The sequence below is a fragment of the Megascapheus bottae genome, chromosome 6 (assembly GCF_031878675.1).
Source record: "Megascapheus bottae isolate mThoBot1 chromosome 6, mThoBot2.hap1, whole genome shotgun sequence".
Lineage (NCBI taxonomy): Eukaryota > Metazoa > Chordata > Mammalia > Rodentia > Geomyidae > Megascapheus > Megascapheus bottae.
Genome location: NC_143514.1, coordinates 80,709,342 through 80,736,145, shown reverse-complemented (window position 1 = coordinate 80,736,145; position 26,804 = coordinate 80,709,342). Strand labels below are relative to the sequence as shown.

General features: G+C 41.0%; 1 protein-coding gene across 14 annotated transcripts in view; it reads left to right on the top strand.

Annotated features, from left to right (window-relative positions):
• Camta1 (calmodulin binding transcription activator 1) overlaps positions 1-26,804 on the top strand; it is a 684,963-nt gene that overhangs the window by 6,913 nt on the left and 651,246 nt on the right. For 12 of the 14 annotated variants that reach the window (XM_090335932.1, XM_090335931.1, XM_090335930.1 and 9 more), the window contains exons 2-4: positions 13,771-13,863; positions 14,431-14,601; positions 25,156-25,225. In XM_090335932.1, coding sequence (XP_090192058.1) covers positions 14,533-14,601; positions 25,156-25,225 — 139 coding nt within the window. In that variant the 5' untranslated portion in view covers positions 13,771-13,863; positions 14,431-14,532. The remainder of the gene's footprint in view (positions 1-13,770; positions 13,864-14,430; positions 14,602-25,155; positions 25,226-26,804) is intronic. The other 2 variants (XM_090335918.1, XM_090335924.1) reach the window with 2 other exon arrangements.

Here is a 26,804-nt window from a genome sequence, read left to right as displayed (position 1 = left end):
GGGAGACAAGGCCCTCTGTTCTCTGTGGAATGGTTTTGTGTACAAATTGCCACATGCCTTGAAAGAAGTGTTTGGGACTCTTCATGGTTTTAAATACAGCCATGTCTGGCGACTATGGCAGTGGCATTACTCTCACCCTGAAGTTTACATCTTCATGAAAATGCCTCTCTGTACCCTCCCTCCTAAAAGCACACAGTACACATAACACAGTCTCAAAGGAAGCAGGCCACCCTGAAGGGCAGCTGTGATTGCTCCTGTAACACACGTTAGGTCCTCACCTTGGAAAGATGTAACTGTACTCTTCCGATACTGAGTTTCAGTGGGGTTTATGTTGAAAAGCCTTTAGAGACACACAGCATCCATTCATTCAGTAGTAGATCATGTCAGTGCCAATTTTCTTAGTTACCACAAGGTAACACACGCAGTCGGTTATTTTTTCCTTTTATTCCTACCTGACTGTTGGAACAAACCCTGGCAACAGCACATTACTACAGCCCTCATTGTGTTCAGCATGTGTGAAACAATGAGGCACTAAATTCCAGTGGTGTCTAGTTAGTCTTGACTCGGACTTTCTTCATGTTGTTGTCTGCACATTGTTGCACTGATAATGCCAAACCTGGTGTCTACAGTAATGGATAAAGCAGATATGTAAATCTGTTTACTTTTTTTTTTTTTGGTAGCTTGTGGGGCTTGAACTCTGGGCCTCGGCTGGGCACTGTCCCTGAGCTCTTCAGCTTCAATGCTGGTTGCTCTACCACTAGTGCCGCTTCTGGTTTGCTGGTGGTTAATTGGAGATAAGAGTCTCATGGACTTTCATGCTGGGCTGGCTTTGAAGCACCATACTCAGATCTCAGCCTCCTGAGTAGCTAGGATTACAGGCAAGCTGCCTGGCTGAGTCTGTTTACTCTTTCGCATCAGCAGGATGTTATATTCAGAGTTATACCTTCAGCATCAACAAAAGTAAAAAGAAAAACTTGGTTTCAGTTTTGAAAAAGATATTTTTCCCCTTCATCAGCTTTGGTTTTTAGGAGTCATTTCTGAAAGTATATTAAGACAGTCATGAATTCATCTTTTCCAGACTTAAACTTGGTTAGTATTTGTGTGTGTGCGTGTGTAATATTTGTCTCTAGTTTTCTGTGCACTTCATATCAAACCATTTGGGCAGGATAATAAATATGTACAATGTATGAGACTATTAAATAGAAAGCAAAAAGATACAGCAAAATAAATAATCTTAAAGTGATAATTGGGAGTATACATTTTGACAGTATAGTTTTATTTGAAAGTTGCATATCAGACCTGTGAGGAATGCTCTGCCACCTAGAGCACTTAGCTGACAGATAAGTTGATGAGATTGGTTACTGTAAAATGTTAAGTGTTTTCTGTTTGAAAAAAATACTTGAAATAAGATAGCTGTGCTTAGTGAGAAAATGTAAACTTTGATGAAACATCAGCCGTGTGGAGCATTTGAAAGGTGGAGATTGGAGATAAGGAATTTTTATTGTGAATCCACAAGGGGGTAGTGACGCTCTATGGATGATGTTAGTGGTAGAAATGTGAAATGGTCTGTTCACATTTTAGATTTACAGATAAAACTGGCATGTTTGCATTTTAACTTAATAAGATCTCCTTTAAAAATGTTTATTGGCAAAATTGTTTATTGCTTAAATTAAAAAAAATCCATTTTGGGTGAATGGCTGTTTTAAGGTGTAAAATGGTAAGGAGAGAATGTCATTGTAGCTTTGGGCTTCGGAGGGATTACGAAGGATCTGAGGGTTACTGTTATTTTCTAAGAGTGTGATAATGTTGTATTTTCTGGGAAACATTCGGGATTTAGGGACCAGTGACTTAGATATTTTGAATAAAAGGATTTTAGAAAATTATGTCTAAACTTTAGAGAAGTTTGTATTACTACTTATGTTTTCAATGCTGCCTGTAGATTTGAGATGTGGGCCTACTTCTAGCCACTTTTAATAGTTCTGAGTAAGTTAAAGTTCTGTAATCTCTTTTTATTGGTTTATATCACATCATTATATAAAAATTTCAGTGGGTCATCGAGTTTTATCACTTATATTCAGAATTACTTAAAATCAGGTGTGGTATCGCTGTGCCAGCCAGTAGGCTTCTTTGAGATCTGTATTGTGCTCTTTTTGACTGGTAGGTCATGGGATAGTTAGATAGGAGAAAGATTGAGGGTTAAGATGGAGATTATGTCCATATTTAGAGACATAATTCACCATGTCTTTAAATGTTACCTCTAACAACAACATGAAACAGTTCTCTGGTTTAGTTTATGCCATATAAATTGTGTATTTTTCATTTCTTGTCTAGGAAAAAGGTTGTTGATAACAGTTTTTCATTTGAATAAGGAAGTCTTACTTGTTTTACATTGTTTATCAAGTGCTTCATAGTTTACGATCCCAAAAGATCCTGAATTTCATCAAGGGTTTTTTTTTTTTTTTTTTTTTGCCAGTCCTGGGCTTGAGCTCGGGGTTTGAGCACTATCCTTGGGCTTTCTCAAGGCTGGAGTTCTACCACTTGAGCCTCAGCACCACTTCCGGCTTTTTTCTATGTATGTGGTACTGACGAATTGAACCCAGGTCTTTGTGTATGCTAGGCAAGCACTCTACTAGTAGGCCAAACTCCTGGCCCCATTCAGTGCTTCTTTAAACCTTAACTGGGAGTCCAACATCTTCATTCATGAATTTGATGCTTCTAAGTCTCTTCTCCTTTCCTATTCCTGAGCTAACTTATGTGCATGCACAAATCAGGTTGCTATTACCACCCTACAAGTCAGTGATAATGTATAATAGAAACTAAGATGCTGAAGTTTCTTTTATAGCTCTTGCTGGTTTGCATCATTGCAGGGCCAAATTGAAAAGGTCTGAAGACAGTTTAATTATCTCATGGTTTTGGGGATTGTGTTGTGAACATACTATAACAAAATTTTTGTTCTGGTTGCATGTTCAGATAAATGTATGATAGCTTCTGTGTTACGAAGTAGTATTTAAAAAAATTGGATAATTCTACTTTATTTCAGAAAAGTATGGAAATTAAAATCATGTTCTACTCAAATTATGTTCAAAAGGAATTTAGGTTTTTTTTTAAACACTGTTATTTTAACATTTTAAATTATATTTTGAAGTATTTTAATATAATGTTATTATGGAACTGGTAAAGCATCACTGATTTTCTCTCCCATAGATTGTGCTGTTGCATAGCTGTGGACTCCATCCTCTTGAGGGGAGCGCTGCTTGTAATTTAGCATGGTGTGATACTGGTTTCTGAAGAAACCTTTGGAGTTTCCTCCATAGGGTCCATGTGGTGGCTTGGCCTTTGGCCTGTGGCATCTTTCAAGCCTCCTGTGGTTAATGAATGCTGAGCTGTAGAAAAGTTCACTTTTCTCTGCTTTCTTGGGGGTTTGCTAACTTCTTGGATGCTTAATTGCCAAGAACATTTAGAAATAAAATGTGTTACATTTAGGAAGTACCATTTTAGCACAGTTATTCATGGTTAGAGTAGATGATTCAAACTGAAACCATTTAATCAATACTCTTTCTGTCGTCTTTCTTTCTCCTTTTTGTTTCTGGTGCTGAGGATTGAGCCCAGGGCCTCACAAACTTAGGCTGGAGATTTAAAAAGTCACAGATAGTGTCTCCTGTTCTTAAATGGAACTGAAGCTTCATGTTCCTGTAGATTGAACTCAGCTGTCAGATGGATAACAGAGATGAGGGGTCTGTAAGCTGTTTCTCTTAGAGGTAGATTGACCAAGAAAAAGAAAACAAAGCAATTAGCTTGTGATTATTTATTTAAATGCTTAAGTGGCACTTGTTATTTCTAAGAACCAAATAGTTTTGGTATTATTTAAATATTATTTATAGGAAGGAATCTTTTTTTTTTTTTTTCCAGTCATGAGGCTTGAACTTGGGGCCTGAGCACTGTCCTTAGGCTGCTTTCTTCTTCTTTTTTTTTTTTGCCTGGGCTTGGGCTCAGGGCCTGAGCACTGTCCCTGGATTTTCTCAAGGCTAGGGCTCTACCACTTGAGCCACAGCACCACTTCTGGCTTTTTGCTACGTATGTGGTACCAAGGAATCGAACCGGGGTCTTCATGCATGCTAAGCAAGCACTCTACCACTAGGCCAAACTCCTGGCCCCAGGAGGAATCTATTTGTAAGTAGGTTTTTTGTTTTTTTTTTTTTTGTGTGTGTGTGTCATGGGGCTTGAACTTGGCCTGGGCACTTAGGCTCAAGGGTAGGGTTGTAGCCTTACCCTTGAGCCAAGCCCCACTTCCGTTTTCTAGAGGTTAATTGGAGATAAGACTCTCAGGTCCTTTTGTGCCCGAGCTGGCTTTGAACCTTGATCCTCAGATCTCAGCCTCCTGAGTAGCTAGGATTACAGGCGTGAGCCACCGCGCCTGGCTGTAACCCAGGTGTTCTGAATGCTAGGCAAGTGCTCTGCCACTGAGCCATCTCCCAACCATTGTGAGTAGTAATTGAAAAAAGAAATATTCCTTGGTTTAAGAACTTGCTATTCTTCAAATCCATATTCCTCTGTAGGACTTAGGAGAAGTTGTATGTAGGCTGCACTGCTTGAGACTCCACAGTGTTGGGAAGAGTGCTGTCATGTCAGGGCTGTCACCTGTATCCTCACCTGATGCTGTGGTCTGTAGCCATGATGTGTTCACTTCCCCTGAGGCACCTGAAACAAGTCCTCTGGGCTTTCCAGCTATCATTTCCCCCTCTCTTGTAGCTGGGAACATTTGCCTAGGAATGAGGACCCCAGCCAGCTGTGTGCTGCCCTTGCTGCTGCTACTGTGCGCCAGAGATGCAAAGAAGGCTTTCTCTCATTGACAAGATTTCTCCCTTGGCCAAATTTAAAATTCCTTACAGTTTCTGCTTCTCCATCTCTCTCAATCCTTCTTTTTCTTTCTTTGTTCTGCATTAACATCAATTGGTTGTACAAAGGATTTTATTTTGATCTGTCCATGTATGCATACCATGTACCTTGATCAGACCCTTCCTCTTCCTCCTCTTCCTTATTGAAATAAGGGCCTTGCAAACCCTAGGCACTTGTTCTACCAGTGGGTTGTGTAACCCAGCTCGCTTGCTCGCTTGCTTGCTTGCTTTCTCTCTTTCTCTCTCTCTCTTTCTCTCTCTCTCTCTTCCTAACTTACTTCCTTCCTTCCTTCCTTCCTTCCTTCCTTCCTTCCTTCCTTTCTCTCTTTCTCTCTCTCTTCTTTTTTCCTTCCTTCCTTCCTTCCTTCCTTCCTTCCTTCCTTCCTTCCTTCCTTCCTTCCTTCCTCTCTCTCTCTCTCTCTCTCTCTCTCTCTCTCTCTCTCTCTCTCTCTCTTTCTTTCTTTCTTTCCGTGTGTGCGTGCGTAGATAGGCTCTCTGCTTCCTTTGCCTTGGCTTTGAACTGAAGATCCTCCTATCGCCACCTCTTGAGTAGTTGGCATTTCACCTGTGTGCCCCATCACTTTTTTTTTCCTTTTTTGTGGTATAGGGGTTTGCTATGGAATGAATTACTTGGTAATGATTTTTACAAGATTCATGGTTGAATAAAGGGTTGTCCTAAAAATGACCTCTAAAGTTCTTTTGGTCCAACAATGATAGAATGAAGTTGGACATATATGTGTTCTGCTCCACAGATACCTTACTTTGCTAGTATTTAGCTGTTTGTCATAACTGTTCCTTTTCTTTTTGAGTTATTGGCTCTAGCTCATGAATAAATATGTAAGTTCAAGCAGTGTGGGAGGGATTTGAGCTACAGCTTCTGAGGTACTTTCTTGTACACATAGAGGGCTGATCTTTTGCATCTGTTAACTACACTGTATTTATTACAGAATATAAAAATGGTTTAAGTTTTTAAAGAAGATGCACACATGGCCTTCTTGGTTATTCCCTGGGATAGGTTTAAGGTTCTTACTGAGGTATGGATGAGAATCTGTAGTTTTATAAAACAAACAGTGCATGGTTATAATTGAAAAGTTGCAGATGACTTCAAGATGTTTTTTATATTTTTGATAGTATGTATTTTGTGTGGTTGCATTTTTTTGGAGTTGATTACTACATTAAGATGCCTTGATTTCTAGTAATTAAGTAAAGTCTTCCTGTTAGTGTTTGCAGATTGTGGAGTTGCTGTGGTCCACTAGAATTAATAATACGGGATCTTCCCTTGGACATAACTACCGAGGCATTGGCATTTGGGAAGGCCTTGAACATAATTCATGTTGTTAGAAATTTCTTTCATATTTAGAGATAGGGACAAGTTAAAGTTGCTTGTGTTCTTATAAACATTTTCTGCCTTGTTCTTTCCATCTTGTGCTGGCTAAGTCATTTACTTTGACAAAGCTTGGATGGATATTTCTTCCTCGTTTAGTTTTATTGATGGAAGCTATTGTGCTAAAAAGAAAGCTGTAACGAGTAGAAAGGTGGTGAGTGGGTACTCAGAGCTTTTGAAGTACTTGCCTTTCTTCCTAGGGGTCCTTTAGAAATTGATCAAAGATTACTTGACCAAATTTAAATCCCAGGAATTTATTGCAGGCATTCTGGGAGGGGAAGGGAATATTGGTCTTCCTGTATTGAACCTGATTATTTTAAATCTGACCACGGCTGCTTGTGTGAATGCCGTCTGATACAAATGTGGTGGTAGTGATGACCTCTCTTCACTGGGCAGAATATCCTTGACAGCTTTCATCTGTCCTGTGGAAGTATTTTTAGACTGTTACCTCTTGGCCATGTCTGGAGGCACTGAGGATGGATTTCGCTGCCGTGGTATTGCTCCAGGTTGTGGCAGATGTTCCTTCTTCACCACCCCACCACCCTGTCATCCTGATGCCGTTCTTTGCCCTGGTTGTTTTTATGAAGGATCAGAGGTAGAATCATTTTTTCGTTACGAAGAGTCATGACTTTCAGAATGCCTTAAAATAAACCGGTTGAAAGTATTTATTACAACCAAGTTGCATGGTCAGAAATGGCTAGAATACTGATTTTATGTTGAGTATATCTTGACAACGTTAAAAAAATAAAAGTGTCAAGTGGATTTCAATGAGAAAAGTAGTTACAAGGTTCTAGTGTTTTCATTATTTTAGGATTGTAAATTGTGCCTTAAGTAAATCATCAAAAATTGCATATACACAAAGTTAGTAAATAGGTGTTCATTTATACCTAAGGTATTTTCTTTTTTAGGTGAGAATTTTAATATTTGTAGAGAATTGCCTGGCTCATTCAGAGAAGTCATAATGGACACTCAGAAATGTAGGTGGTTTGGAGTTCTTGTCAGGTGAGGTAAGCTGTCTCCACTTTAAATTAGACCATTCAAGTTAGGTTAAGTAGGGGCAGTTCTAATCCAGGAAGAACAAAAACAGTCTCCTGCTCCAAGATGGACAGGAAGTACAGCAGCCAGTCTGGGGACTGCCCCAGAGCGCCTGTACTGAACGTTCCCTCTGGGCCCAGCTGGGATCTCTGGGATGCCAAGGCTTCTTGTCTGTGTCCCCTTCCATTTCTCCTTGCAGCCTCCCATTTTTCTGCTGTCTTCTGCTAAGTTTGCTGTGGCCGCAGGGCTGGCTTTCGTGTGCCTTGACTTGCAGTGCTCATCGTCACTGGACTTGACATGGCTCCAGTGGAATGATACCACTCAGCGCAGAGTGGGGCTGACCCCCCTCAGTGCAAGGCTTTGTGTTCATCCTGGCAAAAGGCAGTTAGGAGCAGTGGCCTAATGGTCATACAGAGGAACTAGACCGAGAAGAGCTTAGGTGCAAAGGGGCTGTGGCAGGGACTCTGGCACCTTGAACTTTCTCCATGAAGCAATGAAAGGATATCTACTCCTAAATAGGTTTCTTGGGTTTAGTTGCTGTAGGGATTAAACTTTTGCAGGTAAAGTGGTCACTGTAGGTGGGTAGAAGGTCTGGCAAGCTCAGCCACCAGCCTTCATGCATGTTGAATAAATCAGCAGTGGGTATTAGACCTTGGAATGACACCAAAGCAGGATACCCTGGAATTCAGTGGTCTGTGTAGTTTTTGCTCTGTGGTAGTTCTGAGGGAGAATCATGCAGTTTGGGGAGGCCAGTGCATATAACATGCTGCAGTTCACATACTGGGAAGCCCTTCCTGTTTCTCCTTTGTGGAGTGACCAGTAGGCTTAAAAGTTTGGAGTTGTCTGTCCATGGTAAGACAGTTGCCTTCAGTCGGGGTAGAAGGAACAGAAAGTGGACTGTTTTAATTGTCTGGCACCTAAATAGGAAGAACAACACAGAGTAGACTCAAAAGAGTCTGTCACTTAGCCGGGCACGGTGGCTCTCAACTGTGGCTACTCAGGAGGCTGAGATCTGAGGATCGTGGTTCAAAGCCAACCTGGGCACTAAAGAATGTGAGACTCAGGGCTGGGAGTATGGCTTAGTGGTAGAGTGCTTGCCTGGCATGCATGAAACTCTGGGTTCAATTGCTCAGTACTGCATACACAGAAAAACTGGAAGTGTTGCTGTGGCTCAATTGTCATAGCACTGGCCTTGAGCAAAAAGCAAAAAACAAAAAACGTGTCAAGGACAGGATGGTGCACAGGCCCTGACTGGCAAAAAAAAAAAAAAAAAAAGGACGCGAGACTCTCTTCTTCAGTTAACCACTAGAAAAGGGAAGTGGGGCTGAGGCTCAAGGGATAGGGTGGTAGCCTTAGAGCTGAAGAGCTCAGAGACAGTGCCAGGACCAGAGTTCAAGTCCCATGACTAACCAAAAAAAAAAAAAAATCTGTCACTTGTTTAAACCCTCCTCAGGTATTTTCCTTTATTTAGTCTCCCTGCCCTTAGTCTCTTGATTTTTATGATTTCTCCAGTTAGGAGGAAACAGAAGGAGAGAATGTAGTTATGGATGGCAGCCTGAAAACACAGTTGTTTGGAGGTATTATATAAAGGACTGAGAGCCAACACATTGACCTCTTAAGTTTATAGTGCTTTGGTAGTTGGTGTTTCACAGTGGTGACCTTGAGTTGACATTGATTATGCAAGCAAGCAGTGGTTAGTTATGTTGTATTTTATTTTAAAGAAACAACCAGCAGATCAGTTTTAGTAGTTAAAGGGATTTGATTCCTCTTTAAATAATGCTATTAATTTGTGTACCCTAATGTTGATCTTTCAAAAATGTAGTGGTTGTTAGGCATGGCACCTCACACCTGTAATCCTGGCTGCACTTAGGAGGCTACACAAAAAGCTTATGGGATTCCTTGTTACTAATAAAAAGTTAGACCTACTGGTGTGTGCCTGTTATCTCTGCCACGATAAAAGTCTAAGTAGGACCACGATCCGGCCTGGCCTGGCCAGAAATAAGAGACTATTTGGAAAAATAATGAGAACTCTTTGTTTCATTATTGGCCCAGATAGTAGAGCTCTAGCCTGGCAAAGCACAAGGTCCTGAGTTCAAACCTTAGTACTGCCTCCCAAAAGTGGTTTTTTAGTATATTTATATGGTTATGCAACTGTCATCACCACATTTTCATTTTCATCAGTCTAAAAAGTTTCTGTACCTTTTGGCAGTCACTCCCCTTCTGCATGCTCCCCCTTCCTTTCTTTTTTGGTTGGTTGTGAACTCTGGGCCTGGGTACTGTCCCTGATCGCAAAGGCTAGCTAGCACTGCACCACTTTGAGACACAGCACCATTTCCTGTTTTTTGGTGGTTAATTGGAAATAAGAGTCTCATGAACGTTCATGCCAAGCTGGCTTTGAACTGCAATCCTCAAATCTCAGCTTCCTGGGTCCTAGAATACAGGCATGAGCCACCAGTGCCTGGCTCCCCTTCTGCCTTTCTCTGGGCAATTACTAATCTACTTCCTGTCTCTATGGACTTGCCTTTTCTAGACATGGAATCATAAAGTATTTGTGATTTTGTGACTGGCTTATTTCTGTTGGCATGTTTGCAGGGTTTGCAGGGTTCATCTGTTGTTGACTGTGTCATTATATAATTCCTTTTAGGCGGAATAATAGTCTGTTGTCAGGACGTACCACACTTTGTTTTTCTTTTTTTTAATATTTTTTATTGTAATTAATAAAAGGGTTATATGGTATTTGCCAGATAGAAGGTGCATTAATTCACATACATTGATACCCTTTCACATGTCTTGGTACCCATTACCCTCCCCCCCCCCCACACTTTGTTTTTCTACTCACTGGATGATGGGCATACAAGTTAACCCACCTTTTGACTCTTATGAAAAACTCTGCAATGCACAAGCTTTTTGTTAGATAAATGCTTTTACTTCTCTTAGATAAGTTATGTATGTGTGGAATTACCATCAAATGTTTACTCTGTGTTTACTGTACAGAAGGAATAAAGTTACATAAGTGAGGCAAAGAGTGTATTTCTTTTTGGATGTACCCCTTTCCTCCGTCTCTCAGTTTTTCTCTCCATCCCTAGTCACAAGTTGTATAGTTGACTTTCAACATAGTGTCCAGGTTTAGAGTATATAAACTTGAGTTGTGGTATCTGGGCCCACAGTCCTTGTTGCCTTAGGGGATGATAGGGCTGAGGAGACACTAGGCATTGCAGTTTTAGTCTGTGTCCCTTTGTCCAGGCCCCATTTACTTTGGCAGCTTTCTTGTGTTGCCAATTCACTTTCAAGTCTGAATCCATTATCAGCAAGGAGGGAATGCTGGTTTAGAACCTCCCAAGCTGTTGCTATGAGCCTGATGTATGCATCTCTTCCTAAGGGAGAGCTTCCAGGATTTCTTGGGTGATGTGAGAGATCCCAGATGAATCTCCAAATGGTTAGAAATGGCTTGGGCTATTGGGGTCTTGTGTAAAGAAACCATTTTGAAAGGAACTTGGCAGAAGAGTGCACAATCAGCCCAAAATCTGGCAAGCAAACACCTTCTTTGTGCTTTTTTTTTTTTGGCCAGTCCTGGGGCTTGACCTCAGGGCATGAGCACTGTCCTTGAGCTTTCTCAAAGCTAGTGTTCTACCACTTGAGCCACGGTATCATTTCTGGCTTTTTTTTATATATGTGTACCAAGGAATCTTCATGCTTCCTAGGCAGGCACTCTACCACTAGGCCAAATTCATGGCTCCTTCGTTGTGCTTTTAAAGATGTGTGAATTTTCTGAAGCTTTGCTTGTATAGAAAAAGTGTGGTACATTGGTTAACACACCTTTTGGCTAATAGAGAGTAGATGGTGTTATTTGAATCTTTGTTAAAGAGTTAAATGTGGCTGGGTATGGTGGCTTATGCCTGTAATCCTAGCTACTCAAGAGGCTGAGATCTGAGGATCAAGGTTCAAAGCCAGCCCGAGCACAAAAGGACCTGAGACTGGTATCTCCAATTAAACGTGGAAAATGGGAAGTGAGGCTTGACTCTAGGGTAGGGTGGTAACCTTGAGCTGAATTGCTCAGGGACCATGCACAGACTCAGAGTTCAAGCCCCATGACCCACAAAAAAGAAAAAAAAAATGAGTTAAACGTGTTACTATAATATTGTGATTTTAGGATTTATACAGTTATTGTTGGGCCTATTAAAGGATACAGGATCTTGTTATTGTTAGGCTTTGAGTCAGTTCATTTACTTAGCAAATTATAAAACTGTCTTATTTGTACTAGGCATAGGAAAAGGCAGAGTCAATCCTGCTCGATGGAATGGCATCCATGTGGATGCAGTGTCCCTAAGGCGAGTGTCATGTGTCAGAAGGGATTTGACTTATCTGACAGGTTGTGGAAGCTTTCTGAGCAGAATTCTGCAGGAACATGGGGGGTTAATTGAGGGAACAATTAGGAAAAGAAATTGCAGGTATGATGAGTAGTAGGATATGTGGAGATGGTTGGGTTATGTTGTGATTATGTATAACTTTTATAAAAGAAATGCTTGAAGTGTTGTGGCCAAGTAAGTTAAGTACTCTTTCTGAGCTTGCTTGCTTATTTTGATGGTACTGGAGTTTGTGCTAAGTGCATTGCTTAGTACTGCATCTCCATTCATTTTTGCCCTAGTTATTTTCTAATAGGGTCTCATGTTTATGATTGGGATAGCATTCCCTTGTGGCTTGGATGAACAGATATGTGTCACCATGCCCTGCTGTTAAAACATTGGTTGAGATAGTATCCTGTGAACTTTTTGCCTGGAGTGGCTTCAAACTATGATCTTTCCATCTCAGCCTCCCAAGGATAGCTAAGTTTGTAGGCATGAGCCATCACATGCGGCTTTCCTTATTAAAATCATAAATAGCCACTGTTATTTAAGGATAATTCATATGAAAATACTGAAATCTAGGCTTTTTTTTTCCTCCCCCGTGTTACTGGGGTTTGAATGAAGTTTCAACTTGCTAGGAAGACCCTCTGTTATGGGTCACACTGCCAGCCATTTTGGCAGGTTAAAAAGATGTTTTATTTAATCTAGTGTTGCCAAACTTATTTTATGTGAAACTTTAAGCAATTAAAAAAATTAGCTTAACCTAAATTATACAGAGCTGGATTTCATTGTTACATTTCCACATGTTTACAATGTATTTTAATCATTCTTACGCCTTTTATTACTTACCGTGTGTGTGTGTGTGTGTGTGTGTGTGTGTGTGTGTCTGTGTGTGTGTGTCTGTGTGTGTGTCTGTGTGTCTGTGTGTGTGTGTATTGGTACCAGTGTTTGAAATAAAAGGGCCTCACATTTGCTTGCTTGCTTAGCTGGCAATTCAGTCTTTTGCTAATTATTTTGGAAATTGAATCTTGCAGGTTTTTCTATCTGGTTTGGTTTCCAGCCATGATCCCCAGATCTCAGCCTCCTGAGTAGCTAGGATTATAGGTGTGAGCCACCGGCACCCTGCTGCGGTAGTTATTTTTTGAGATGGGTCTGGCTTCCTGCCCATGTGCATGCCTGGACTGAATCCACTTATTTATGCCTCCCGCAAAGCTAGGATGACTCATGCCACCATATCTAGCTCATGGTTGAAAAGGAGTCTGTGTCAGCCTAAGTAGATTGTGAGCTACCAGCACCTGGCTGGAATCTAGGCTTTTGATTGTTTCCATATAATTAAAAAGTAATTATTTCTCTATGACCTCTCATTGGCCTCTTAGAAATGGCATGTTTGTGAGCTGAATATGTTTCTCATCCTTTTTCATAGGATTTTTACTTTGGTCGGTTGAGTTGGGGTCTGGCCGCTGCCCCTGAGTTTCTTTGCATTCTGCCACTATGAGCCACAGTGCCACTTCTGTTCTGGTGGCTGATTGGAGATAAGAGTTTCATGGACTTTCCTGCTTGGGCTGGCTTTGAACCCCAGTGGTCAGATCTCAGCCCCCGAGTTGCTAGGATTACTTGTGTGAACCACTGGCTTTCCCTAGTCTTTGGCATTAGGATTCACTTCATCACGTGTGTACTCCAGAAGCCCGTAGAGGGGACAAGTGAGGATGTGACTGACCACAGCAGAGGCACTCTGAGGAACTGGGGAAACTCTTAGGGGAGGTAGGATTGGCCTGGGTTAACTGACAGGGGAGCAGCGTAGTTGGACAAGAGATTCCAAGCAGAAGAAACACAGCAAAAGCAAAAGCCAAGAGAGGATGAGGTATTAGCTAGAATTGAGGGTGTGTGGGCAGACGATCCCGGAAAAGGTAGTAAGTAAGAGTCAAGTGGCAGGGGCTTGGAAAGTCTGATGTGTGAGCTTGGATTTTGTTCTCTACCCTGAGAAAGGCTTTGATTGTTGTATTTTTAATTTTGTTTTTAAAGCAGAGGACTGAAATAAATTGGATAAAGTCAATTCTCCTTTAAGATACTAATGTGGGCCACCCCCTCATGTGTTGCATTCCACTGTCCACAGCCTAGTGCCATACTCATCATGTTGGATTGTGCCAGAGTCCCATGCTTTCTTACGGTTGAGGTTGCCGTGGCTGTCCTGTAGAACACAGGCCAGGTGAGACTGTGTATTGCACCTTCTTGACTTCACCTACTTTTCCAGGTTGGATCAAGTGCTCTCTTTTTGCACTGCAGCACTGTAGTTTTCTGGGTCATAGCTTTGGGGTTGCTTGTTTACTTTTTCATCTTTTCCTTAGTTGGATATATGTTTTTAGACATTAGAAATTGAGTCTTGGGCTCAATGCTTGTTGGTTGAATGAATGCGTAAATGAATGAGCAAGCAGTAGGAGATGAGAAAGTCACTTTTGGCCAGTGTAGAAATTTTGTAGCATTGGGTTAAAGAGTGAGCTTGTGTGACTATTTTGTAATTGAATGCAGATCTTGAGGGAAGGTGACTCCTAGATTTTGAACCATGCTACTGGGACTTTGGTTGAGGCCATGTTGAGATAGAACATACAGGACAAGGATGTTTTGGGCAGAGCAGACACAGAGTATCTGCTCTGTTGTACATGTAGTTGGGGGTCACCTTAAAATGGACATATACGACATGACATTGGAAATGTGGGTTAAAGATGAGGGAATCATTCATATCAGCCTGTTTTGTTTTTCTCCATTGCACTTTCAGAGGGCAAGGGAACCCTGGTGCTGAAGTCCATGGAGGTCAGCCTTCTTGGCGCAGGCAGGGTGGAAAACATCATAACACAAGCTGGAAGAGAGCCAGAACTTTATGGCCCAAGTAAGGAGTCAGTGTTTCTCAGCAAAAAAAGCAGTTTTTAAGCACCTCTTACAGTTCAAGGTGAGAAACAAAATCACTGGGGCTGCTGGACCTGTTGGGCTGTGGTGTATCAGTGCTGCTATAACCAATAGCCACCAGCTTGGTGGCTTCAAACAATATATTATCTCAGGGTTTCTTTGGGTGAGGAGTTGAGAAGGGCCTGACCTCTGCAGCTTTCTGGCCCCAGGAGCTGCATTCAGTGTGGACCTAAGGTCTGGGCACAGGTGGAGAAGAATTTACGTCTTGGCTCCCAGGGTTATATGAAGATTCACTCGGTGGACAGTTGACCAGAAGCTGCCCTCCCTCAATTCCTGCCACTTGAGCCTTTCCCATGTAACAGCTTGCTTCGTCAGAGTTGTGCAGGAGAGTCAGCCAGCCAGAAGTCAGTCGACACTGCTCAGTCATGGTGGTGGCACTTACTACCTTTGCCACAGCTAGGAGATTTAGGACAGTTCTGTGGGATGAAAGCCTGGATGGGAGTATTTAAGAGGGAAATTTTGGAAATGATTAAGTTCTGGGTGAAGGTTATTGTGAGTCAGCCTTATGTTGAGGCCTTGTAGGCAGCCTTCCTCCCCAGTCTAGAAGTGTGGGTGTCTTCTCATGTCTTCTTTCTCTGAGACAAATTAACTGCCATTGATAAACTCGTCCATTTACTAGAGGTTCCTGGCTAGTGATGAAGGGATCTTTCCTGCTTGTCTTATGATGTTATTGAGGATGAAATGATCTATTTGGAAACATTTCACATGATGTAAAGCAATATGTAAACAAAATGTATTAAAATGTACTTTTTCCCCTATATTAAGTATAATACTTATATTTAAGTCATGTTTTCCTTGATAACTTGGGATCCACTTGTAACTAAGTTACTGAGCTTTAATACTGTGATTTTCTTTTTCAATACTGTGATATCTTTTAAGGCCTTTTGAAGGGATGTTTGCTTTTGCTTTTGTTTTTGTTTTTTTGTCAGTCAGAGGGCTTGAACTCTGGCCCAGGCGCTGTCCTTGAGCTCTTCAGCTCAAGGCTACCATCCTACCTCTTGAGATACAGCTCCACTTGCTTTTTTCTTCTTCTTCTTCTTTTTTTCTTTTTTAACTTCTATTGGTTAATTGGAGATAAGAGTCTCTTGGTCTTTAGTGCCCGGACTGGCTTTGAACCGTGATTCTCAAATCTCAGCCTCCTGTGTAGTAGGATTACAAGCGTGAGCCACTGCGCCTGGCAGGATGTTTGCTTTTATGGTAAATGATCTCAAACTGCTACATCTTTGAAGTCCTTCCCCTTCCCCCCCCTCTCTCTTTTTTTTTTTTTTTTTGTGCCAGTCCTGGGCTTTAGCTCAGGGCCTGAGCACTATCCTTGGACTTTCTCAAGGTTAGAACTCTACTACTTGAGCCTCAGCACCATTTCTGGTACCGAGGAGTCAAACCTGGATCTTCGTGCATGCTAGGCAAACACTCTACCACTAGACCAAACACCTGGCCTTTTTTTCCTTTTTTGTTCCAGTCCTGAGGCTTGAACTTATGGCCTGGGCTCTTCCCTAAGCTTTTGTGCTCAAGACAAGTTCTCTATCACTTGAACCACAGCTTCAGTTTTGGTTCTTCACTGGAGAAGAACACAGTCTCACGACTTTATTCCTGGGCTGACTTCTAATCGTGAGCCTCCTGTCTCAGCCTCTGGAGTGGCTGGGATTATAGGCATGAGCCACTGGCACCTGGGTTCCAAGTCTTTCTAAGTTTTGTTCTTATTTAAAAAGAAAAAAAAAATCTGTCCTAGCTATCCCTTGTTCCTCCTTTGTGTTTTCAGTGTTGTTGCGTCCCTTTCTATTTGCTGTCCCTGGTCTCCAGGCTTGGCAGCCTGGTTGTTAGGCTGTTAGAATGTGAGTAGTTCATAACAGCTGGTGGTTAGGCTGTTAGAACATGAGTGGTCTGTAACAACTACACTGAAGTGTGGATTGGAGGCCTCTTCTTGGGGTGAAGTGAGTGAGATAGTGTGCAAGGACTTTGCAAAGAAGTCTCTTGTGGCCTTCTGCGTGTGTCTGTTCTGGCTAGTTCTGGCTGAGGTTGGGTTAAGAAAGGCTTCCTGATTGCCGATTTCCATTCATGGGACTGGTGCTGCCATTTTATTGGCATATGTCTTAGTGCTGTGAGAAATCATGTCATTCTCTCTTACAGTCTGTTAGGGGCTTTTTTTGTGTGTGTGTTTTTGGTTTGGTCATGGGGCTTGAACTCTGGGAATGGGTGCTGTGCAGTCCTTGAGCTCTTTAGAGCTGCACAATTTTGAGCCACAGCACCACTTCTGGTTTTCTGGTGGCTAAGGAGATAAAAGCCTCATAGACTTTTGTACCTGGCTTGGCTTTGAAGCACAATCCTCAGATCTCAGCCTCCTGAGTAGTTAGGATTATGGGCCTGAGCCATTGGCATTGGCTTGCTATCAGAGTTTGAACCCAGGACCTTAGGATTGCCCAGCTTGCTTGCTCATCTGGTATTCTACCACTTGAGTCCTTTTTTTCCCTTGGGCCAGTACTAGGGTTTTGAATGTACTGGCTTACTTGCTTGCTTGACTGGCACTGTACAAGTTGAACCAAGCCTGAAGTCCAGTTTCTTGCTGGTGATTTTGGTGATTCAGTTTCATAGACTTTTTTGCCTGGGCTCACTTTGAATGGTGGTCCTCTTAATCTCAGTTCTCTACTCAAGAGATTACTGGCTTGAGACACTGGCCCCTAGCTTCTCCTTTAATTTTGTTGAAGCGTCATTGTTTTGGGAAGTAGTGACAGATAATGTGTGCTCGGATTCATGGACCAAAATAATGTTTGAGAAGCACAGAAGATCTTTGGGTAAGGTTGTCTTCCAGGGCTCACAGTGGTGTTCTGTCTCAGTGTTGCTGTCTCTTTAGGATGTCCTCTTCCAGCTTAGATGACAGACATTCTGAGCTGCTCCCTACTGCATTATTTGCTCTAGTTTTCTGGCAGCGTAACCTCTGTACTGCTTTGCCTTGGCTTTTGGATACTTTCTTTGTGGAGAAGATGCTTCTGTTCTTAGGTAATGGGGTTGTGTGTTCTTGTAGAAGTAGCCCAGATGCCGTTCAGGGAAGCTGATTGAGGAGTCACTCCCTGCGCCTCCTTGATCTGGGGCCCTCATCAAGTTCTGGGGCTACACTTTGGGAGCAGGGATTATGCCACCAGTGCCGGCCAGGCTGGCCAGGCTGGGCACTGTTTCTGCCTTTTAGGATGAAAATAAGGCTTTATATAAAGAAAGGATTGGCTGGGCGTGGTGGCTTACACCTGTAATCCTAGCTACTGAAGAAGCTGAGATCTGAGGATTATAGTCAAAGCCAGCTAGGGCACTAAAGACCTAAAGACCAGTGAGACTCTTATCTCCATTTAGCCTCTAGAAAACAGGAAGTGGGGCTGTGGCTCCAGGGTTAGGGTGCTAGCCTTGAGCTGAAGAGCTCAAGGACAACCCACTAGAGTTCAAGCCCCACGACTGACTCCCCCCCCGCCCCCCAAAAAAGGAAAGGACAGAGTTATACAGAAAAGGATAGTTACACGCTTATATATATAGTAGATAGAAGGAAGTCTTACTTGGTTGGGTTGATTCTGCTGATACTTTATCTCTGCTTTTTAGTAGTTAAAAAATTATCATTAATACTATTAACTCTACTGAAAAGTATCACTTTAAATCTTACATGCTTTTTCCTGAATATGTTCTACTGGAATTTGTGTATTTGTACAAATGGAGGATACTTATGAAGTACTGTTTGATTATTTTCAGACTGTTGAGTATATTGGCTTCCTGATCAAGTTCAATTTATGAAAATTCTAATGATATTTGATTCATATCTGGAAAGTTTTTTTTCCAATTTTGAATTACACTTTACATGAATCTCTGGCAATAATGAATCAATTAATCTGATTATTGAGACCATAAATCAGATTTGATATGTTCTAAGACTAGCTTCTGTAAGCTGCTTAGGTCCAAAACTGTTTTGTGGGTTGTTCTAGTCATTTGTGTATTATCGAACTTTATTTGAATGCCTAACATTGCCTGAGCTTCTAATTCTATTAGAAGTTATCATTTCCTGCTTTATGTTGCCTATCCCCAGAGGAGGACCAGGCCACTTCCCTCCATTTTTTTTTCCTTCCAGTCCTGGGGCTTGAACTCCTGGCTTAGGCATTGTCCTTGGGTTTTTCTCAAGACTAATGCTGTATCACTTAAGCCACAGCACCACTTCTGCCTTTTTTTTTTTTGCTAGTCCTGGGCTTGAGCTCAGGGTTTGAGCACTGTCCTTGGACTTTCTCAAGGCTAGCACTCTACCACTTGAGCCTCAGCACGACTTCCGGCTTTTTTCTATGTATGTGGTACCCAGGAATCGAACCCAGGTCTTTGTATATGCTAGGTAAGCACTCTACCAATAGGCCAAACTTCCGGCCCCACTTCTGGCTTTTTTCTGTGTTTGTGGTACTGAGGAATTAAACCCTGGGTTTCATGCATGCTAGTCAAGCACACTACCACTAGGCCCTTCCCTTCGTTTTTAATGTGAGTATATTAATGCATCTCTTGGTTTTGTTTCTGTCCCTGAGAAGTATTGTCAGAAGTTTTATTTATTCACGTACTTACTTGGTACTGGAATTTGAACTCAGGGCCTTACTATTGCTGCATAGGTGCTGGGCTAAATACATCTTAAACTTTTTTTGAAAAGATAATATGTGAGCACAAAATATTTTTCTGTACCATTATGTATTTTTCCTCAATAACTTTTTTGTAGTTTATAATCGATACAAAGCTACCTCTTGGTTGTCTAGTCTCAGATATCATTTAAGATATTACACTTAAATATTATGGAGTATCCCCAAAGTGTGTGTTGGATAAGACTTATACATTCTTATACTATATATACTTATTCTATAGCCAAAATTTTTTATTAAAGAATTTATTAACATTGATTTTTACATCATATTTCAAATGACATATTTAACAAACAAGTATTCAAGAAGGGAATCTATATATAATCATTGGCACTTAGATTTTAGAGCATAATTAAAATTAGTCTGAGGGTTTGTATGTCATAGATACATATTAATCTATGTAATAAAACAGTATGTCTATAGTCATAAATTTTTTTTTTTTTTTTTGCCAGTCCTGGGCTTGAGCTCAGGGCCTGAGCACTGTCTTTGGACTTTCTCAAGTCTAGAGCTCTACCTCTTGAGCCTCAGCACCACTTCTGGCTTTTTATCTATGTATGTGGTACCACGGAATCGAACCCGGGTCTTCATGCATGCTAGGCAAGCACTTTAACCACTAGGCCAAACTCCTGGCCCTATAGTCATAAATTTTTATGTCTACATTTTATGTTTACATTTCCAATACCATGTCCATAGCATTGGGTGCACAAATATTGAGTCCTCGCTCTTGTACTATTTGGATCTAATAGCCACATATTAAGGATACCATATGCCTTTTGTTCCTCTGGACTTGACTTGTCTCACTCAATATGATTCGCTCTAGATTCAGCCACTTCCCTGCGAATGCCATTATTTTATCTTGTCTGTTGGCTATGTAGAATTCCATTGTGTGTGTGTATCTATATAATGACATTTTTTGTATTCATTCATCTGGATTGTTTCCATCGCCTGGCTATTGTGAATAGTGCAGAGATGAACATAGCTGAGCAGGTGTCCTTATCATATCCTAGGTTATAATGTTCAGGATAGATGCCCAGGAGTGGTATGGCGGGATCGTAGGTCTGTTTTCAGTTCTTTAAGAAACCTCCACACTGCTTTCCAGAGTGTGTAGCCAAACATTTTAATATTGGCTGTTAATCATTGAACCTATAGAGAAACTCATTTTCCCTTTTGTTAGTGGACCTACAGTAACATTACTTGTATTAACTAGTTTCTTGAATGTGTACCACAGGGACTTCTAAAAGGCTCTCTGTCCAGCCTTGCTGGACCAAGACCTTATGACTACTGTTCTTGGGTACTGGTTTTTGTTTTTGTTTTTGTTTTTTTGGCCCAGGGTGGTGGTGGGGGGGTTGGGGTGAGGTAGCATTAGGGTTTGAACTTAGCTATCTACTTGTTGGCTGGTGTTCTGCTACTTGAGCCACTCTTCCAATCCTGCTTTGTTCTAATTATTTGGAGATAGAATCGAGTGAACTTTTCTGCCCTGGCTGGCTTCTGACTGTGATTTCCCATATTTCAGGCTTTTGAATAGCTAGGATTATAGAAGTGAGCACCTGTTCGTTTTTCATATTTCTAGTAACTATAGGGCACTATAATAAGTAACTTTCCCTTAGTTTTTTTTATTTTTTGCATTGATATTCTGAGATAGGATATAGTCTTTATTATATATGTGTGTATATTATATATATCATATATATTGCATTTATGTATATTATATATAGTGTTCTGGCCTTTATTAATAGACACAAGTAAGTATTTTTTGATTTATTAGGAATCTGTAGAATTATACAGTTTAGGAATGTCAGGATGGTAAGGATCTTTTCAAAGTCATTTTCTAATTTCTGATGTTTCAGGTTGATTATTTTGTTTCTGATGTTCAGGGTGTGGCCATAATATTGTGACATAGCATCACCTGGGGCTGTTAGAGGCAGCCTCTCAGACCTCACATAGACATGTGAAGTAAGAACTTGCATTTAAAAAAGATGCTCAGATGTGGGCAGAAAAGCCTTTAGAAAACTGGGAAAGCCAGATTCACAAGACTGTTAATTTTATACCTTGACTTGGGAACCTTTAAAAATACTGATAACTGGGTCCTTTTCCCAGACATTCTGCTCTAAATAAGATTGCAGACTGGACATCAGAATTTTAAAATTTCCTCAGATGATCTCTTGACTTGTCTAATGATGGAATCTAGGTTTCTTGATGCCCTGACTAAATAAGCATTGAGGAGAACAACAAAAGAAATCTTGTTGAGTTTTCATGGTAATGTACCACATTTTCTTATTTCTTGTGTATCATTTACCCCATTAGAAAGCATCCTGCTACCATATGTCTCGTTCCTCTACAGTGTTCCTCCAGGAGGGCAGAACCTTTTTATGTGTTTGTTCACTCTGTGCTGTGTCTGGTATGTAGGGCACTCCTTCTGTGTATGTAGACTGAATGGAAGGAGTCACGTTGTTACAATAGGAGGGCAGTAGGCCATGAAGGTATTTGCAGAGTTGCCGAAGCCTGGCAGTACAGGCCTCCTGAAGGACATGGGCTGCGCCAATGGAAGATTCAGCCCCAGAGAGCAGCAAGACTTAATGCTGCAGAAGGAGGACTTACTCTCAATGTGTCTATGACTTGAACATCTGCTTTTCCACTTTGTTGTATTATTCTGAGGGCCTTGTTTACTCTAGGTTCTTCAATGAGTAGGGGAGCAGAGTGGGGTGGACCGTTCCAGCTTTGCAGGTGTTTGGGACCTGGCGCTGCTGCTTCTCGTCCTGGAGGGCAGCCATTGCATATTGCAGAAAGCCATCCAGAGAGGTTCAGTGGGTGGACCTGTGATTCTTCTGTGACCAAGGCTTGCGCAGAAGTGTCCAATGCTCCACAGCTCTTTCTTGTTGTCCATATTTTCTTGTGCTTTTTGGTTTGTTTTCAGAGCTTGGAGATAGTGAATTTAGAAGGATGTCCTAAATTTCACTTTCGACTTTTGTGAATTTCTTTCTTAACAATTAGGACTTTTGCTGATTATGCCAGTGAGATAAGTGTGTTGGTTTTATCCATATTTCTGTTACCTTGGCGCTAAATTCTTCTGTTGGTTAGAGGAAGTATATTTTCTCTAATTTACTTAAAAAATTTTCAAGTTAGGTGTGAGAATCCTTTTTTTGTGAAGCTGTTTATTAGTATATCCCACCAAACATCTGTCCTAAGGCCTCTGTTACCATGTTTTGGAAGGTAGTCCCACTGTTGGTAAAAGAAGCCAGAAAATGCCAATCCTTTTTAATATCAAACCTGCAAAGGTAAGATGCTGTTGTGTTTTTATGGTCAGTAGCTGTTGCAAGAGACTAGCAGGTGTGCACAGGTTAGAGGGAATTTGGATTCTGTTGACACACCAGCTTCTTAGCACAATAGTCTAAAGGTTTTTTTTTTTTTCTTTCCCCTTTAGTCAGTCCTGGGGCTTGAACTCAAGGAATGGGTGCTGTCCCTAATCTTTTGTGTTCAAGGTTAGCACTCTACTGCTTGAGCCACAATCTTCTGTAGTTCTGCACTTATGATCATGGTTAAATGCGAAAAATAATTTGACTTCTGACATAGTTGATCATTTGATATGAGGGAGAAGGAAATTGAAAATATATGAAAGTCACTTTAGTAGGATTTTGTGTGTGTGTGTGTGTGTGTGTGTCTGTGTGTGTCTGTGTCTGTGTGCCTGTGAGGTGGGGAGGGAAGGAAGGGAGGGAAAAAAGGTGGGTGGGCAAAGGGACTGTACCCAGCGTCTGGGCACTGTCTCTGAGCTTTTAGGCCCAGGGCTAGTACCCTACTGATTGAGTCTCAGCTCCACTTCCTACTTTTTGATGGTTTATTAGAGATAAGAATCTTTAAGGTTGTTTTTTGGAGGCTGGCTTTGAACCATGATTCTTGGATCTCAGCCTCCTGAATAGCAAGGATTACAGGTGTAAGCCAGGTGGCATAAAAGTTTTAGGTAATCCTCAGTTTGTTCTTAGAAAATGTTAAGGTTGTTAGATTAAGTTTATTAATATAGTAACTGTGTAATCCTTTTGAAGTAAAGCACTTTGATGTGTGTAAACCCACTTAATGACCTGCTTCTTCTTGCTATAGAAGTGTCACCTTTTTTTTTTGCCAGTTCTGTGGCTTGAACTCAGGGCCTGGGCACTGTCCTTGGACACTGTTTTACTCAGGACTAGCACTCTGCCACTTAAGCTACAGGGCCACTTGCAGCCTTTTCTGTGCATGTGGTACTGAGGAATTGAACCCAGAGCTACGTGCATGCTAGGTGAGCACTCTACCACTAGGCTATGCTCCTGGCCCTACCGAACCTTTTTATTGATGAAGTAATACAGAGAAGTTAAGTTATAGTTACTTTCCAAGGACACCGAATAATCTGCTAAAACTAAGTTCTTCATAGCTAAACATAAATGTGAAGAGTTATTATTAGAATTGTAAACTATCTTTTATTTTATAACTTTTTGGCAAGAGCTATTATTTTCTTCCTTTTAAAAGTTAAAGCCGGGGCCGGGAGTTTGGCCTAGTGGTAGAGTGCTTGCCTAGCATGCACGAAAACCCGAGTTCGATTCCTCGGTATCACATACATAGAAAAAAGCCAAAAGTGGTGCTGAGGCTCAAGTGGTAGAGTTCTAGCCTTGAGAAAGTCCAAGGACAGTGCTCAAGCCCTGAGCTCAAGCCCAGGACCGGCAAAAAAGAAAAAAAAAAAAATTAATGCCGTAGTGCTGTGGCCCCAAGAGGGAGAGCACAAGCCTCGAGCTGAAGAGTTCAGGGACAGCATCCACCTGAGTTCAAGCCCAGGACCAAGAAAACACAAAACTAAACCGAGCAAAAAGTTACCTGTGGCTCTTGCCTATAATATTAGTTGCAAAAAATTACCTGTGGCTCATGCCTATAATATTCGTTACTGAGGAAGCTGAGATCTGAGGATCATGGTTCAAAACCATGGGCAGGAATGTCCCAGATATTTTTACCTCCGATAAACTACTCACAAAAGCCAGAAGGGCACTGTGGCCTAAGTGGAAGAGTGCTAGCCTTGAGCACAGAGAGACTCAGGGACAGAGCTCAGGCCTAGAGTTCAAGCCCCAGGACGGGAATGGGGGAGTGGGGGAGGGAAGGAGAGTTAAGGCTGTGCAGATTCTTGTCTTCCAACTTCCTCCTGGCTTATTCTATCTCCCATATTATTTCTACACTGCTGGTTAGAGCTCACTGTGGATTCTTTTGTATGCATCGGGTGTGGAAATGGTTAATAACATTGTTAATATGCCTGCAAAATGAATTTGACATTGACATTGATTTTTAGCAAAAATTGATTTATATATTTATACACATGTGTCCCATTAAAAACTCATACAAATGTATGTTCGGTAGTATAGATTTTTTTCACAGATGAACATTTGTTTTGAAGTTTCTTGAGTTGAAAGTCTTAATCCTGACAATGTAAAGAATTTTTCTGACCCTGAACCATTTGTGAATAAGGTTACCAATGTTTTTGTCATTTTTCAAACCTTACATATTTCTTACCGAGAATATTTTCTTCTGTAACAATACTATAGTCATTAAACTTTCGACCCCAGCTCTGAGGCATTTCTCTGCTAATCCTCAAATCCTAGTTCATGTTTACCTGTTGGCCTAGCACAGACCTCTGTGAAGAAAGTCCATCATGCCTTGGGACACACTGGCTTGTCTTCAGTCAGTTGACAGTGCTATCTGACCTTCACGGTCATGACAGTCTGAAAATTGCAGGCTAGTCATTTTGTGGAATGTTCCTCGATTTGGATTTGTCTGATGTTTCTCCATGATTAGATTTAGGTTTTGCATCTTTGGCAGCTAAATCGCAGAAGAGCCAGAATATATCTTTTTCAAAGATTAGCTTTACATTTTATTTTCTGTTTCCTTAGAGCGTTTCCCAAAGTGTATTCTGCGGAACTAGCACCTACTGTGTTCTCAACACCGTGCCACCTCTAGAAGGTAGGATTTGAAAAAGCTTTTGACTTTCACCAAGGGTGGGCTTGGCAGTGAGAAGAACTCCATCACAGTGCAGTGGAAATAGCCTTTGGCCTGGACTTAGGAGGCCTGGGTTCTGCCTTTAACTGCTGTGTGATCTTAGATGAGTTACTTAATCTTTCTGGGGTAACAGGAAGAATACCTTTTCAACAAAAGGCCACAGTGGATTCAGTTGCACAAAGAGTGAAAACACTCTGCAAATGTTGGATATTAATACAAATGTTGGATCTTCATCCTAGAGTCAATCCAGTGCTAGGTGACATAGGGCAGTGTGGCACTGTGGAGGAAGCCACAGGTCACGTTTGAATTCCATTTGAACCACTTGTTCTCACTCTGTAATTGAGCAGTGTTACCCCGAGATGAAAGCACAATGTAAAGTCTGTTCTGGGTGCCTAAGATGTCATACCAAAGTCTCACAAATGTTTGCCCCCTAATTAGAAGAAGTAGCTAGATTCATTTGATCACTTGTAGCTCATGTTGGAATTGAATGAAATAAAGAGGGAGAAGATTCCTCAAAGCCTAAATTATACTGTGTAGATCACAGGGCTTCCGTGTTCCTGCTTGGTTTGCCTGCACCTGCATATGTAGATTGAAAACGTAAGTGCAGATAAATAAGTGTGTATTGAACCTGAGTTATGAGATGACATAAATGTGAGCCAGTAAATTTAAAAACATGATTGGCAGGAAAAAGAAAAATCTGGTCCACATAAAAACAAGAGCATGAGATGATGGTCACATGACTCTCAGAGGAGCGATATATTAACTAGTAAAACTAGACAAGTTTTCTACTTAAAAGATCCTATTCTTTTTTAACCTTAAAAATATTTCTGTGTTTGATTTATTTTGGAGACTGGAAGAGAATCATACAAGACTGATCAATGCTTGGCACATAGTTGGTGCTTAATATTTATTTTAGATGAGAGTGAGTTGAAGGTCATGTGTTAGTCATAGCATTATTTACTGCTGTGAGTACTATACTGACTTGAACATAGCAATATGTGCTTATGTTTTCCTGAATCAGTTCTTATCCTACTAATTAAATCTAAGCACATAATAATTAGAGCTAAACAGAAGATTGTAGAGCTTCCTTTTAATTTTACCACTCCAAGTTGTTGATCAAACATATTCCCAGTAAGATTTAGCAGTTGCATGCACAGTTATACCAATGCATTTTGAAAGTTCAGTTTAGAGGTTGAGAGATTAATCATAATCAACTTGATTGAATTACAGTATTAGTCATTACTCAGAACCAAAATTATTTAATTTTTATTAGGAATCAAAACAGAGGCTCACTTGTAGGACAGCTAGTACAGCTATAATTTACCTTGCATAAATCAGAGTGAACCAAGGAACAGGTCAAGTATATTTCTTTGGATTTAAATAAAAGATTGGATAATGTGAACTGCCAGTTTTTAGAAAGAAGACCAAAAGCAAAAATTCTTATTAACTAAGTGATTGAGCATTTTTGTACATTGTAAAAAGATTTAGCTAAATTATACCATGCCTCTGTAATTACCATTTAGAAAATATTTGAAGGTTGACT